This window comes from Salmo salar, chromosome 14, assembly GCF_965601325.2.
Source record: "Salmo salar chromosome 14, fSalSal1, whole genome shotgun sequence".
Taxonomy (NCBI): domain Eukaryota; kingdom Metazoa; phylum Chordata; class Actinopteri; order Salmoniformes; family Salmonidae; genus Salmo; species Salmo salar.
This window is the reverse complement of record NC_138304.1, coordinates 11,498,666-11,515,362: the sequence shown is the minus strand read 5'-3', so window position 1 is coordinate 11,515,362 and position 16,697 is coordinate 11,498,666. Positions and strand designations below refer to the sequence as shown.

The following is a 16,697-nucleotide window of genomic DNA, read 5'->3' as shown; positions in this document are numbered from 1 at the left end:
GTCCTGTAGTTCATTCAATGTAATTGGAGAATCCAGTGGGTTCTGGTTGTCTTTAATAGTTGATTCTAAGATTTTAATTTGATCATGTATATGTTTTTGCTGTTTATTGTTTGTTATAGGGCCAAAAAGATTTGGAAAGTGGTTTACCCATACATCCTCATTTTGGATAGATAAATCTTTGTGTTATTTTTTTTGTGTTTTCCAATTTTCCCAGAAGTGGTTAGTCTATGGATTCTTCAATTACATTGAGCTGATTTCTGATGTGCTGTTCCTTCTTTTTCCGTAGTGTATTTCTGTATTGTTTTACTGATTCACCATAGTGAAGGAGTAGACTCAGGTTTTCTGGGTCTCTGTTTTTGGTTGGATAGGTTTCTCAATTTCTTTAAGTTTTTGCATTCTTCATCAAACCATTTGTCATTATTGTTAATTTTCTTTGGTGTTCTGTTTGACATTTTTAGATTTGATAGGGAAGCTGAGAGGTCAAATACACTGTTTAGATGTTCTACTGCCAAGTTTACACCTTCACTATTACAGTGGAATGTTTTGTCCAGGAAGTTGTCTGAATTTGTTGGTAGGTTTCCACACTACATTCCTTCTGTCTATAGCATTTCTTAATATTATTCAGTTCCTTTGGCTTTGATGCCTCATGATTGAGCAAGGGAAAGGGGGATACCTAGTCAGTTGTCCAACTGAATGTATTCAATTGAAATGTGTCTGAATCAGAGAGGTGCAGGGGGCTGACTTAACCCTCCTGCTGTGTTCTGGTTGAATTGGACCGATTTCCAAGTTTTCTCTCTGGAAAATGTAGTTCATTTAATCTGATTGTCATAAGGTTCCATGACTTTGTCCACACAGGGCATCTGAACACACAAAATACATTTTGATAATTTTCATAACATTTTGGGTGTTTTATTTAACTTTTGTACACCTATGGTGTTTCCAGTCAAAAATGACCAGTCATTAGAAATGAATGGGTGAGACTCCAATTAGTGTATAAAATGTAGTTCAGGCACGCGCCTCACTCCCCTTCTTGGCTTCCATAGCAAATAGAAGTTCAAAACGTCTAATGTTCACAAGAACTTAAGTTGATAAAAAGATCTAACACTACGTTAGGTGATGATATCTCTTATTATGGATTTATAATCAGCTATAATTGGGCTGTCATTTTGGACTGGGAACACAGAATTAACTAACATGAAACGAACACAACAGGAGGGTTAATCGACATCCATGTCTTCGGCGCCCGGGGAACAGTTGGTTAACTGCCTTGCTCAGGGGCAGAATGACAGATTTTGACCTTTTCAGCTAAGGGATTCAATCCAGCAACCTTCCGGTTACTGAGTATTGCTCTGTTTAAGTAGACAGTGATTTTGCTGTGATCTGATAGGGGTTTCAGTGATCTGACTGTGAACACTCTGAGAGACTCTGGGTTGAGGTCAGTGATAAAGTAGTCTACAGTACTACTGCCAAGAGATGAGCTATAGGGGTATCTACCATAGGAGTCCCCTCGAAGCCTACCATTGACTATTTACATATCCAGCGTGCGACAGAGCTGCAGGAGTTGTGACCCGTTTTTGTTATGTTGTCGTAGTTGTGCCTAGGGGGGCACATGGGGGAGGGAATGCTGTCACCTCCAGGCAGGTGTTTGTCCCCCTGTGTGCTGAGGGTGTCAGGTTCTTGTCCGGTTCTGGCATTTAGGTCACTACAGACTAGTACATGTCCCTGGGCCTGGAAATGATTGATTTCCCCCTCCAGGATGGAGAAGCTGTCTTCATTAAAGTATGGGGATTCTAGTGGGGGGATATAGGTAGCACCAAGGAGGACATTTTTCTCTGTTAAGATCATTTCCTTTTGAATTTCTAGCCAAATGTAAAATGTTCCTGTTTTGATTGTGTCACGTCCTGGTAGAGTAGGTCAGGGCGTGACTGGGGGGTTAGTCTAGTTTATGTGGGGTTCTAGGTTTTGTTTTTCTATGTTGGTGATTGTGTATGACTCCCAATTAGAGGCAGCTGGTAATCGTTGTCTCTAATTGGGGATCATACTTAAGTAGCTTGTTTTCCACTTGTGGGTTATGGGATATTGTTTATGTGTAGTTGCATTGTCGTCACGGTTCGTTTATTGTTTTGTATTTTCACTTTCTAATAAATTATGTGGAACGCTACTCACGCTGCGCCTTGGTCCGATCATTCCAACAAACGTGACAGATTGATTTAATAGAGTGAGTTAGGTCTGCTCTATACCAAATTAGCATACTGCGAGTCCCTTCCCTGTTCTACGTTTGGTGGATGGGACTACCAGCTCTCTGTAACCTATAGGGCAACCAGTGGGTCCGTCTCCTCCATATTTCTTGTAGGATGAAGTCCAGGTTCCTGCTCTTTAGGCCAAAGGCAGATGACCTCAGGACTTGGATATTCCAGGATGAGATGGTGAAGGCTTTGTGTTCCATAAAGTGTCTAATGTTGTTGGTCGTGTGGTTTGGCCTCAGGCCAGAAAGTGTGAGAAGAGCCTGCTGAGCATCTGGTACATGCCATTGGCTTGGGCTAGTGGGGGTTGGGCCTGTATGCCTGCTCACGGCCTGGGCGTATGTGTGACTTCCATGTTGAGGCCCTCTTTGCGGGAGTGGGGGGGAAATTGGGTGGGCAGGAGGGGCATAGATCTGATCTGAGGGGGCCTAAATTTGGGGTATGGATGTGGCTGGTGGTGCTGTGGTCTTGAGGTGGGTCTTCTCGGCGTGGGTCCTCTAGGTGTAGGTCCGGGGGGAGTGTCTTGCTGGTCTGGGCGGGGTGTCTATTGATCTGTTGCTCCTGTGTGAAGTGTTGGGGCTGGTTTGAGGGCAATTTCATTTAGGGTCTGGGCGAAGGTGCGCACTGCTGCCTTGTATAGGTGGACCTGGTCGTAAAGACTGTTCAAGTCCAGAATGGAGTGGTGGGCCAGGTATTTGGTTTTGAGGCACAGTTTACCTGCTGTATGGTAGCAGGGTGGAAGTCTTTTCGTGGTAGCAAGGTGTAGATAACCACTTGTGCGTCGGGGAAAGTAGAAGAAGCTTTTTTTAATCACTCCCTTTAGTGCTGTGGCCACCCTTTCCTGCTGTGCTCTCAGGTCGTTTGTGCCTGTGTGTATTATTATGTGGCTGGGTGACCCTAGTTGGTCCTCAGCCAGAAGGTCTAGGGCGCACTGGGTGTTTGGACACCAGAGTTTAGACACTGTTTATTTTCTTGTATATATTTCCCATTTCAGTCCATAAGGAGTACAATCTGTGGCTTGTGTATGTCCTCAGTGGGTGTTGTCAGGAGCGGGGATTGGATCCCCTGGGCTTGGGGTTCTTAATTTGTCTGTCCTGCTGTGGTGTCGACACTATGGTCAGGGTCTGGGGTGGACTGTCCTGCTGTGATGTCGACACTATGGTCAGGGTCTGGTGTGGACTGTTCTGCTGTGATGTCGACACTATGGTCAGGGTCTGGTGTGGACTGTTCTGCTGTGGTGTCGACACTATGGTCAGGGTCTGTGTGGACTGTTCTGCTGTGGTGTCGACACTATGGTCAGGGTCTGGGGTGGACTGTTCTGCTGTGGTGTCGACACTATGGTCAGGGTCTGGGGTGGACTGTTCTGCTGTGGTGTCGACACTATGGTCAGGGTCTGGGGTGGACTGTCCTGCTGTGGTGTCGACACTATGGTCAGGGTCTGGGGTGGACTGTCCTGCTGTGATGTCGACACTATGGTCAGGGTCTGGTGTGGACTGTTCTGCTGTGATGTCGACACTATGGTCAGGGTCTGGTGTGGACTGTTCTGCTGTGATGTCGACACTATGGTCAGGGTCTGTGTGGACTGTTCTGCTGTGGTGTCAACACTATGGTCAGGGTCTGGGGTGGACTGTTCTGCTGTGATGTCGACACTATGGTCTGGTGTGGACTGTACTGCTGTGATGTCGACACTATGGTCAGGGTCTGGGGTGGACTGTTCTGCTGTGGTGTCGACACTATGGTCAGGGTCTGGGGTGGACTGTTCTGCTGTGGTGTCGACACTATGGTCAGGGTCTGGTGTGGACTGTCCTGCTGTGGTGTCGACACTATGGTCAGGGTCTGGGGTGGACTGTTCTGCTGTGATGTCGACACTATGGTCTGGGTCTGGGGTGGACTGTTCTGCTGTGGTGTCGACACTATGGTCAGGGTCTGGGGTGGACTGTACTGCTGTGATGTCGACACTATGGTCAGGGTCTGGGGTGGACTGTACTGCTGTGATGTCGACACTATGGTCAGGGTCTGGGGTGGACTGTTCTGCTGTGATGTCAACACTATGGTCAGGGTCTGGGGTGGACTGTCCTGCTGTGATGTCGACACTATGGTCAGGGTCTGGGGTGGACTGTTCTGCTGTGGTGTCGACACTATGGTCTGGGGTGGACTGTTCTGCTGTGGTGTCAACACTATGGTCAGGGTCTGGGGTGGACTGTCCTGCTGTGATGTCGACACTATGGTCAGGGTCTGGGGTGGACTGTTCTGCTGTGGTGTCGACACTATGGTCAGGGTCTGGGGTGGACTGTCCTGCTGTGGTGTCGACACTATGGTCTGGGTCTGGGGTGGACTGTACTGCTGTGGTGTCGACACTATGGTCTGGGTCTGGGGTGGACTGTTCTGCTGTGGTGTCGACACTATGGTCAGGGTCTGGGGTGGACTGTTCTGCTGTGGTGTCGACACTATGGTCAGGGTCTGGGGTGGACTGTCCTGCTGTGATGTCGACACTATGGTCAGGGTCTGGGGTGGACTGTCCTGCTGTGGTGTCGACACTATGGTCAGGGTCTGGGGTGGACTGTTCTGCTGTGGTGTCGACACTATGGTCTGGGGTGGACTGTCCTGCTGTGGTGTCGACACTATGGTCAGGGTCTGGGGTGGACTGTTCTGCTGTGATGTCGACACTATGGTCAGGGTCTGGGGTGGACTGTTCTGCTGTGATGTGGACACTATGGTCAGGGTCTGGGGTGGACTGTACTGCTGTGGTGTCGACACTATGGTCAGGGTCTGGTGTGGACTGTTCTGCTGTGGTGTCGACACTATGGTCAGGGTCTGGGGTGGACTGTTCTGCTGTGGTGTCGACACTATGGTCAGGGTCTGGTGTGGACTGTTCTGCTGTGGTGTCGACACTATGGTCTGGGGTGGACTGTTCTGCTGTGGTGTCGACACTATGGTCAGGGTCTGGGGTGGACTGTTCTGCTGTGGTGTCGACACTATGGTCTGGGTCTGGGGTGGACTGTCCTGCTGTGGTGTCGACACTATGGTCAGGGTCTGGGGTGGACTGTTCTGCTGTGGTGTCGACACTATGGTCTGGGGTGGACTGTTCTGCTGTGGTGTCGACACTATGGTCAGGGTCTGGGGTGGACTGTTCTGCTGTGGTGTCGACACTATGGTCTGGGGTGGACTGTTCTGCTGTGGTGTCGACACTATGGTCAGGGTCTGGTGTGGACTGTTCTGCTGTGATGTCGACACTATGGTCTGGGGTGGACTGTTCTGCTGTGGTGTCGACACTATGGTCAGGGTCTGGGGTGGACTGTTCTGCTGTGGTGTCGACACTATGGTCTGGGTCTGGGGTGGACTGTCCTGCTGTGGTGTCGACACTATGGTCAGGGTCTGGGGTGGACTGTTCTGCTGTGGTGTCGACACTATGGTCAGGGTCTGGGGTGGACTGTTCTGCTGTGGTGTCGACACTATGGTCAGGGTCTGGGGTGGACTGTCCTGCTGTGGTGTCGACACTATGGTCAGGGTCTGGGGTGGACTGTCCTGCTGTGATGTCGACACTATGGTCTGGGTCTGGGGTGGACTGTTCTGCTGTGATGTCAAGACTTTCGTCGGGAGCTGAGGTGGGCTGTTCTGCTGTGATGTCGACACTATGGTCAGGGTCTGGTGTGGACTGTTCTGCTGTGATGTCGACACTATGGTCAGGGTCTGGTGTGGACTGTTCTGCTGTGATGTTGACACTATGGTCAGGGTCTGGGGTGGACTGTCCTGCTGTGGTGTCAAGACTTTCGTCGGGAGCTGAGGTGGGCTGTTCTGCTGGCTTCTCTGCGGTGGTGGCCACCTCTCTAATGGGTTGTTCTCTGTCACACACCATCCCCCTCACCCTCTCCTCCAGCACTCTGATCCTTTCATCTAGTGCTCTGTTCTTCTCCTGCTCTTTCTCCCGTTGATGTTGTCTCACCACCGTCCAGAGTGCAGATATGTCTCTCTCCGGGTCTGGTTGAGGGGGTGTTGTTGAGCTGGAGGATTTTTTTGTGCTGACTGAAGTGTGTTCACCTCCTGTTCCAGGACCACCTGCCTTACCTCCAGCTGGGTGAATTTATCCTTAATTTCAATGAGGGAGTAGTACTCTGTGCTGGGAGGTTGACGTTCTGCTTGGGGTTGCTCGTCTGTGGGGTTGTTTAATGAAGAGGTCTGGTCTGACAAGCTCGGGGTATCTTTCTCAAGAGATCCTGTTGAGCTATCTTTTTGTTAATGCGAAAGTCCAGCTGAAAATGTTTGGGGTTTCCCTGTACCATTACTGTTCCAGATTTGTACACGTTCACATTATTTGACCCCGAGTCCTCGTTGTCTAGTATCCTGAGTTTCCACCCATCGGAAACACCCGCCCTCTTAACAGATGGGTAGTGTGTTAATATAGCACTGTGCCATACCAGGGGATGGTCTGTGTGGAAGATGAATTTGCTGATGTTCCCATTTTTATAAGTCAGCAAAAAGTGTCTCTTGATTTTCCATAAGGAGCTTCATTTTGTACTCTTTTCGTGGCTTATAATTTTTTTATTTTTTTACAATTTGAGGGTACTGTATTTTAATTACCTCTGAACAGCAGGAGGCGGCTTTAAAGGCCTCTGCATTTGGTTGGGGTAGACTGTGTGACTCTTCTGCCATTGTTGGGCTCAAGGGCTTTGACATCTCAATTCACGTCAGTGCTAATTGAAGTTGTATCTCTTTGTCCTAGCAAGCTTGGTAGCCTTATCTTAGCATTCAGAACTTATAAAGTAAAATATATCATTGTAATCCATTTTTCTTGTCTTTTTAAAATAAAAAATAGCTTCAGACTGAACATTACTCACTCAGTTCCAGGTTGGAGGGTGTTTTCAGGTTTCTGTTTGTTTGCCAGAGCATTTGCTGTATAGCTTGGGAATAATAATCCTTCGTAGTAGGAAAGCTTCCAGGTAATTCCGTCCAAATCAGGCTGTAGGTTTGAAGTTTTGATTTGGAGTGAAGGTTATGTTGTGGAGGGTAACATCCTGTATATGTCTCTGCCAAATAATCCAAGTTGATCTTTAAAAAAAAAAAAAAACATGCTGAAAAATGCGGGAGCTTATCTGCTCATGACCTCTCGCTCTCCTCTCTTGCTCTCTTTCGCCCTCTCTCTCAGGTGGACCCAGGCCAGTTCTTATCGGTGTGTGAGAGAAGCCATTGTGGCTCTGTCTCGGGCCGCTCCGGAGCAGCCTGTAAGCTAGCTGCTGCTTTTGTATACCTCTGCCAGAGAAACTACGTCCCGTTAGAGCTCCCTGTTCAATGCAGTAAGTATGATGTATAGCAAACTCCATAGTTGCAGTGACGAGGGATTGGAATAACCTGGCAACCACGGTCTTATGACAATACATAATAACCTTATATTGCGAAATGCTATTCTTAGGTTGTATTTCTTTTCTCTTTTTTTCAGTTCGAGTATGAGGCACTTCCATAATGTTCCAAGTTACGATTAAGTTTAGGAATCATTGCAGCGCGATAGAACACCAGAATATGTGTGAGGCTCCACACCTCCGCTTAGGCAACAAAATAATAACAACGGCGGTGGGGCAGACAGTGACGCTACTGCGGCATCCATCTTTAACAGTACTGCAATTATGTTTGTTGCTTTTTGTAGGGTGTCCAGAGTGGGTTAAAATGCACTTTGGTGATGAAATTTCACTTCTTTGTCATAAAATGCATTTTACCAAGACAAATATGATTATTCATGTTCTGAATCGTTCAGTGGATTCTTTCTCTAACATATCATTATATCCCAAAAGTCCGATTTTGTAACCTAATGCATCTGACATTGTGATGCACGTTTCTCTTAACAACTTTTGAGGATTTAACATTTTGTGGGCGTCGTCTTAAAAGTTGTTTACCCAGGTCACAAAAAAAAAAATTGCATGACACGAGCTAAAGTAAATTATAAAAGGCTTTGAAAGTAAAAAGCTTGGCATACGCTCAGTGCTTTATTGACATTTCACCGAGATACACTTGTTTTTGTGAGAAATCTTTAAAAAAGAACAAAAATAGATATCCATCTTAGTTATTTGAGTGACTTACAGGAGCAGTTAAAGTTTAGTGCCTTGCTCAAGTGCACATTTTTCACAGTCGACTCTGGGATTCTAACCAGCGCTCTTTGGGTTACTGTCCCAGCACTCTTAACCGCTAGGTTACCTGCCACCTCTATACTGGTTTATGTCCTGCGGATTTCAGAAGAAAGATGACAAGTTTAACGTGAAAGTGAGCCTTTCAGGTAGCCAGTAGCCTTAATTCTTGCACAGAATCCAGCCTAGCTAACGCAAAGCAATTTTCCAGATTTTTGACCACTTTTTCTCTGGGCACCATTGATTTAGTCGCTAGTTCGGGCCATCCTACAAGAGTAAAAACGCCAATAACTTTGAATGGATTGGGATAGAGACATGGGGTTTGGACCATTGGTACACAATAAACATTATTTTACCCATCGGTCGAAAGATGTCTTTGATTGGACACCCCACTTGAACATCCTTTATGCAATTGTGTTAGTTTTTTTTACCATGTTATTTTGTCTTGTAAAACTGCTGATGTTTTTGTGTACCTTCTATAATTATGTACAGTCATTTTTGTTTAGATAGTAACATTTATGAAACCTTCGTCAATGTGGTAATAAAGTGGACAATCCTAAAGAGTATTAAACATTGTTCCTTAAAGGGCCAATCATCAGTTGAAACAAAGTGTTCTACCCGTCTATTTTTCTGTAAAAAGCTGAGGGATGGGCTGGAGAAATATAACCACTCTCAAATTCATAGACAGAGCTATATGGATGAAAGGACAATGTTTACAAAACATTGGAGTAAAACGAGCTTATATTTTGGGTTCTGATGGTGTACGACAGTTGAACTAAGCTCATGAGACATTTAAGTTATATTCTTCAACAATCAATGGGTTTATCATTAATTTATAACGACAACAAATAGCAGCGCAGATTGCCCCTTTAACCTTAATCTGTTGGATATTAAATGTTTTATGGTGAATGTATCTCTAAACCAAAATGTTGTATAGTCATCTGTGAATTATTAAAAGTTGGTTGCAGACACAAGTCATTTGCACTTAAATGTGACAGGTTTTCATCATCTAAATTTGCACTTCAAGGTTTGCACCAAATAGTTGATGTCCAAAGATATAAACCATAAAAGTATTAAGTTACTACAAAAAGTGTGTTACTAATACTACAGGAAGTGTGTTGCTACTTCAGAAATTGTGTTACTACCATGGCTCAAATGGATGGGGTTTGTGGAGGGTATGCAATTCCCCTTAAAAGGGCAAAAAGCATACCCCTTGTTAGTAGTTTAAGATTTTGAAGAGGAAAAATTGGTTCCTGATAATATAAAGCATGACGACAAAGACGTGATTCTTATGCACATGGGGATGTCTTTGGTTCATCTCTATGACATTCTGAGGCTGAGATCCGACCTTCTAAAGACGAGGAGTAAAACAAAAAAGCATAGGAAGCAATCAACTGAGCTAATTAGGCCGCAATGCACACAATGAGTTACATAAAATATTACAATGTACATTTCTGTCTCAGTTAACAGCTCAGCCTGTAGGTCTACACTTAGCCTACTTGTAAAGCTTTGTGAATGACCTAGGTACTAGAGCCATGTTGAAAAAGAATGCACAGTTTGGAACGGCTGAAAATTTACTTTGGGAAGATTCTGGAAGAATGGTAGAGAGAGATGGAAAAAAAGCCAAGTCTAATTTCGAGCTCTGCTTCACATTTGATCAAGCTGTTTGGGTCATACGTCATGGATATGCTGTTGTACGTTTTGTCCTAAATCTCATTCATGTGATTACCTCAGTGGTTGAGAAATCGAACAATATAGTCAACATGCAACTTTCGCACAGAAAAACAAAACACTTTTGTTTTATTTCAGAAGCTGGGAATGGCTGTAACATGTCCCAGGATTTCACCCCACAGGTTAGAAATTCTGGGTTTGGGACTGCTGAGAAGTAAGTGTGCTTTAAAAACTAAACTGGAACCAGTTCCTACATCTGTTACAATTAACCTATTTACAGCGAAAGCATTATTAAAAAAAAAAGCACTCTTTTAGTCTCTTTAGAGTCACATTACACAATGCTAGGAAATCGGCTTCCTCTACTGTTTTGATGAGTGGTCTTCCTAAAGGACTCACACCCTCAGATGTTGCAACATGTTTTACAGTGCGTTTGGGTTTCGCCAGAGCCTCAAAGGTGTCTTTACATTCAAACATCACATTTTCCATCATTTATTTCCTGTAAAGTGGTAGTGCCTTCTCCAACCAAAATGATTTACACGTTTTCATGGGCATCCCCAATAAGCCTCAGTTCCTCACATTCTGGGCCAGATGAAGGCAGAGAAGGATATTGAATGACACATTCTCTATGTACCAAGTCATTTTGTGGTACTTACTATTAACCCACAACGACATCATAGTTCTTGCCACCCAAGAAAAACAGTGTATGTAATCGGGCACTCTTGCTTGAACCAAATCAAAGGATGTCAAAAGTGACAAAACAGACAGCCCCTTAACACCCATTACAGGAGTTCTTTGTCTGACTTTCAGTTCTGGGTTCAAAACCTGACTCGTAGGAATACACACGAGTGCCATTGACCTTTCTCTACAGCTGTTCCCTTCAGAACACAGAAACGGCACACATATCCTCCAGTATATTGTATTAAGATAATTAATATAGGTCGGCAACGGAATCACAAACTGCTACCAAGGGAAAAATGTGTAGAATAGCATTCATAAAGCGGAGGGCAGAATATTTTTTTGTGGGACGTTTAACAAGCCGATCCCGAAGCGGATCCTCTGTTCGGACCACCACCCAGGACAATGGATCTAATTCCAGTAGTTGACCCAAAACTACGGCATCGCAGAAGGGGCAGACGAAGCGGCCACCTGGTCAGGCTCTGTAGACGTGCACATCGCACACCGCTCCCGAGTATACTACTAGCCAATGTCCAGTCTCTTGACAACAAGGTAGACGAAATTCGAGCAAGGGTTGCCTTCCAGTGAGACATCAGAGATTGTAACATTCCCTGTTTCATGGCTCTCTTGGGATATGTTGTCGGAATCGGTTCAGCCACTGGGCTTCTCCATGCATCGCGCCGACAGAGATGAACACCTCTTGGAAAAGGAAGGGCGGGGGTGTATGCTTCATGATTAGCGACTCATGGTGTAATCATAACAACATACAGGAGCTCAAGTCCTTCTGCTCACCCGACCTAGAATTGCTTACAATCAAATGCCGGCCATTTTACCTACCAAAACAATTATCGTCAGTTATAGTCACAGCTGTGTACATTCCCCCTCAAGCAGACACCAAGACGGCCATCAAGGAACTTCACTGGACTTTATGTGAACTGGAAACCATATATCCTGAGTCTGCATTTATTGTAGCTGGGGATTTTAACAAAGCAAATTTGAGAACAAGGCTACCTAAATTCTACCAGCATATTGATTGCGCTACACGCATGGGCTATAAACCTCTACCACTGCTACTCTAATTTTTGCGATGCATACAAAGCCCTCCCCTGCCCTCCCTTCGGCAAGTCCGACCATGACACAATCTCGCTCCTACCGTCTTATAGGCAGAAACTCAAACAGGATGTACCAGTGACGAGAACCATTCAAAGCTGGTCCGACCAATCGGAATCCATGCTTCAAGACTGTTTTGATCACGCAGACTGGAATATGTTTCCAGTCAGCCTCAGAGAACAACAACGACCTATACGCTGACTCGGTGAGTACGTTTTTATAAAGAAGTGCATTGGAGATGTTGTACCCACTGTGACTATTAAAACCTACCCTAACCAGAAACCATGGATGGATGGTGGCATTCGCGCAAAACTGAAAGCGCGATCTACCGCATTAAACCATGGAAAGAGGTCTGGGAATATGACTGAATGTAAACAGTGTAGTTATTCCCTCTGCAAGGCAATCAAACAAGCGAAATGCCAGTACAGGGAAGGTGGAGTCGCAATTCAACGGCTCAGACACGAGACTTATGTGGCAGGGTCTACAGGAAATCACGGACTGCCCGCTTTGAGGATAACTACCAAGAACTGCACCCCCCCTCTCCTTCTCCGTGGCTGACGTGAGTAAAACATTTAAACGTCCCAGACGGCATCCCTAGCTGTGTACTCAGAGCATGTGCAGACCAGCTGGCTGGTGTGTTTACGGACATATTCAATCAGTCCCTATCCCAGTCTGTTGTCCCCACATGCTTCAAGATGGCTACCATTGTTCCTGTACCCAAGAAGGCAAAGATAACTGATTTAAATGACTACCGCCCCGTAGCACTCACTTCTGTCATCATGAAGTACTTTGAGAGACCGGTCAAGGATCATACCACCTCCACCTTACCGGCCACCCTTGACCCATTTCAGTTTGCATTCCGTCCCAACAGGTCCACAGACGACGCAATCCCCATCACACTGCACACTGCCCTATCCCATCTGGACAATAGGAATACCTATGTAAGAATGCTGTTCGTTGACTACAGCTCAGCACTCAACACCATAGTACCCTCCAAACTCATCATCAAGCTAGAGGCCCTGGGTCTCAACCCCACCCTGTGCAATTGGGTCCTGGACTTTCTGACGGGCGGTGCCCAGGTGGTGAAGGTAGGAAACAACATCTCTACTTCGCTGACCCTCAACACTGGGGCCCCACAAGGGTGTGTGCCCCAGCCCCCACCTGTACTCCCTGTTCACCCATGACTGAGTGGCCATGCAAGCCTCCAACTCAATCATCAAGTTTGCAGACGACACAACAGTAGTGGGCTTGATTACCAACAACGACAAGACAGCCTACAGGGAGGAGGTGAGGGCCCTCGGAGTGTGGTGTCAGGAAAACAACATCTCACTCAATATCAGCAAAACAAAGGAGATGATCATGGACTTCAGGAAACAGCAGAGGCAGCACCCCTCTATCCACATCGAAGGGACAGCAGTGGAGAAGGTGGAAAGTTTACTTATTCCAGTTACTAATAAGCATGCACCCATTAAGAAAATGACTGTAAAAACTGTTAAATCGCTGTGGATTGACGAGGAACTGAAAAATTGCATGGTTGAGAGGGATGAGGAAAAAGGAATAGCAAATGATAATAATTAGGTCCATAATAAAGCACTGCTCTCCGTTCTTAACAACACCATCAACAAGGCAGGTCCTACAGGCCCTAGTTTTGTCGCAGCTGGACTACTGTTCAGTCGTGTGGTCACAAAGAGGGACCTCTGAAAATTACAATTAGCTCAGAACAGAGCAGCACAGCTGGCCCTTAAATGTACAAATGTACACGGAGAGGTAACATTAATAATATGCATGTAAATCTCTCATTGCTCAAAGTGAAGGAGAGATAAACTTCAGAGCTAGTTGGATAGAGTAATTTTATACTGATTTATTAAATTATGCCCACATGTATATGAAAATGAGTTGTTATTATTCTATCAATATAAAAACAAAACATGTAAAAGGGCCATATCTGCAGTGGTGTAAAGTACTTAGGTAAAAATACTTTATGGTTATTTTTTTTTTTAAATGCCTTCCTCACCATCTTAAATAAGCATGCCCCATTCAAAAAATGTAGAACCAGGAACAGATATAGCCCTTGGTTCTCCCCAGACCTGACTGCCCTTGACCAACACAAAAACATCCTATGGCGTTCTGCATTAGCATCAAACAGCCCCCGTGATATGCAACTTTTCAGGGAAGTTAGAAACCAATATACACAGGCAGTTAGAAAAGCTAAGGCTAGCTTTTTCAAGCAGAAATTTGCTTCCTGCAACACAAATTCAAAAACGTTCTGGGACATTGTAAAGTCCATGGAGAATAAGAACACCTCCTCCCAACTGCCCACTGCACTGAGGATAGGAAACTCTGTCACCACCAATAAACCCACTATAATTGAGAATTTCAATAAGCATTTTTCTACGGCTGGCCATGCTTTCCACCTGGCTACCCGTACTGCAGTCAACAGCACTGCACCCCCAACAGCTACTCGCCCAAGACTTCCCCATTTCTCCTTCCCAAATCCATTCAGCTGATGTTCTGAAAGAGCTGCAAAATCTGGACCCCTACAAATCAGCCGGGCTAGACAATCTGGACCCTTTCTTTCTAAAATTATCTGCCGAAATTATTGCAACCCCTATTACTAGCCTGTTCAACCTCTCTTTCGTGTCGTCTGAGATTCCCATAGATTGGAAAGCAGCTGCTGTCATCCCCCTCTTCAAAGGAGGGGACACTCTTGACCCAAATTGTTATAGACCTATATCCATCCTACCCTGCCTTTCTAAGGTCTTCGAAAGCCAAGTCAACAAACAGATTACCGACCATTTCGAATCCCACCGCACCTTCTCCGCTACGCAATCTGGTTTCAGAGCTGGTCATGGGTGCACCTCAACCACGCTCAAGGTCCTAAACGATATCGTAACTGCCATCGATAAGAAACAATACTGTGCTGCCGTTTTCATTGACCTGGCCAAAGCTTTAGACTCTGTCAATCACCACATCCTCATCAGCAGACTCAATAGCCTTGGTTTCTCTAATGATTGCATCGCCTGGTTCACCAACTACTTCTCTGATAGAGTTCAGTGTGTCAAATCGGAGGGCCTGTTGTCCGGACCTCTGGCAGTCTCTATGGGGGTGCCACAGGGTTCAATTCTTAGGCCAACTCTTTTCTCTGTATACATCAATGATGTCGCTCTTGCTGCTGGTGAGTCTCTGATTCACCTCTACGCAGACGACACCATTCTGTATACTTCTGGCCCTTCTTTGGACACTGTGTTAACCCTCCAGACGAGCTTCAATGCCATACAACTCTCCTTCCGTGGCCTCCAACTGCTCCTAAATACAGGTAAAACTAAATACATGCTCTTCAACCGATCGCTACCTGCACCTGCCCGCCTGTCCTGCATCACTACTCTGGACGGTTCTGACTTAGAATATGTGGACAACTACAAATACCTAGGTGTCTGGTTAGACTGTAAACTCTCCTTCCAGACTCACATCAAACATCTCCAATCCAAAGTTAAATCAAGAATTGGCTTCCTATTTCGCAACAAAGCATCCTTCACTCGTGCTGCCAAATATACCCTAGTAAAACTGACCATCCTACCGATCCTCGACTTCGGCGATGTCATTTACAAAATAGCCTCCAATACCCTACTCAACAAACTGGATGCAGTCTATCACAGTGCCATCCGTTTTGTCACCAAAGCCCCATATACTACCCACCACTGCAACCTGTACGCTCTTGTTGGCTGGCCTTCGCTTCATAATCGTCGCCAAACCCACTGGCTCCAGGTCATCTACAAGACCCTGCTAGGTAAAGTCCCCCCTTATCTCCGCTCACTGGTCACCATAGCAGCACCCACCTGTAGCAAGCGCTCCAGCAGGTATATCTCTCTGGTACCCCCAAAGCCAATTCCTCCTTTGGCCGTCTCTCTTTCCAGTTCTCTGCTGCCAATGACTGGAACGAATTACAAAAATCTCTGAAACTGGAAACACTTATCTCCCTCACTAGCTTTAAGCCCCAACTGTCAGAGCAGCTCACAGATCACTGCACCTGTACATAGCCCATCTATAATTTAGCCCAAACAACTACTACTTCCCCTACTGTATTTATTTATTTTATTAATTTTATTTTGCTCCTTTGCACCCCATTATCTCTATTTCTACTTTGCACTTTCTTCTACTACAAATCTACCATTCCAGTGTTTTACTTGCTATATTGTATTTACTTTGCCACCGTGGCCTTTTTTGCCTTTAACTCCCTTATCTCACCTCATTTGCTCACATCGTACATATACTTATTTTTCTACTGTATTATTGACTGTATGTTTGTTTTATTCCATGTGTAACTGTTGTTGTATGTTGTCGAACTACTTTGCTTTATCTTGGCCAGGTCGCAATTGTAAATGAGAACTTGTTCTCAACTTGCCTACCTGGTTAAATAAAGGTTAAATAAAATAAATACAAATAAAGTACTACTTAAGTAGTTTTGTTGGGCATCTGTACTTTACTATTTATGTTTTTGACTTTGACTTTTACTTCACCACATTACTAATTTTTTTTTACTTTTTACACCATACATTTCCCCTGACACCCAAAAGTACTCATTGAGTGCTTAACAGGACAGGAAAATGTTCCAATTCACGCACTTATCAAGAGAACACATGGTCATCCCTACTGCCTTTGATCTGGCAGACTCACTAAATACAAATGCATCGTTTGTAAATGATGTCTGAGCATTGGAGTGTACCCCTGGCTATCCGTACATTTTAAAAACAAGAATTGTGCCATCTGCTTTGCTTAATATAAGGAATTTGAAATGTTTTATACTTTTACTTTTGGTACTTAAGTATATTTTACCAATTCCATTTACTTTTGATACTTAAGTATATTTACAAGCAAATACTTTTAG

At 45.1% G+C, this 16,697-nt stretch overlaps 1 protein-coding gene across 1 annotated transcript in view; it reads left to right on the top strand.

The window, feature by feature from the left end:
- The window catches only part of apoltp (apolipoprotein lipid transfer particle homolog), a 67,838-nt gene extending 58,487 nt beyond the window's left edge, over positions 1 to 9,351 (top strand). Inside the window, exons 73-74 of the mRNA XM_014139386.3 lie at positions 7,387 to 7,534; positions 7,678 to 9,351. Of these exons, the coding sequence (XP_013994861.3) occupies positions 7,387 to 7,534; positions 7,678 to 7,688 (159 nt within the window). The 3' untranslated portion in view covers positions 7,689 to 9,351. The remainder of the gene's footprint in view (positions 1 to 7,386; positions 7,535 to 7,677) is intronic.
- The last annotated feature ends 7,346 nt before the right edge of the window (positions 9,352 to 16,697 follow it).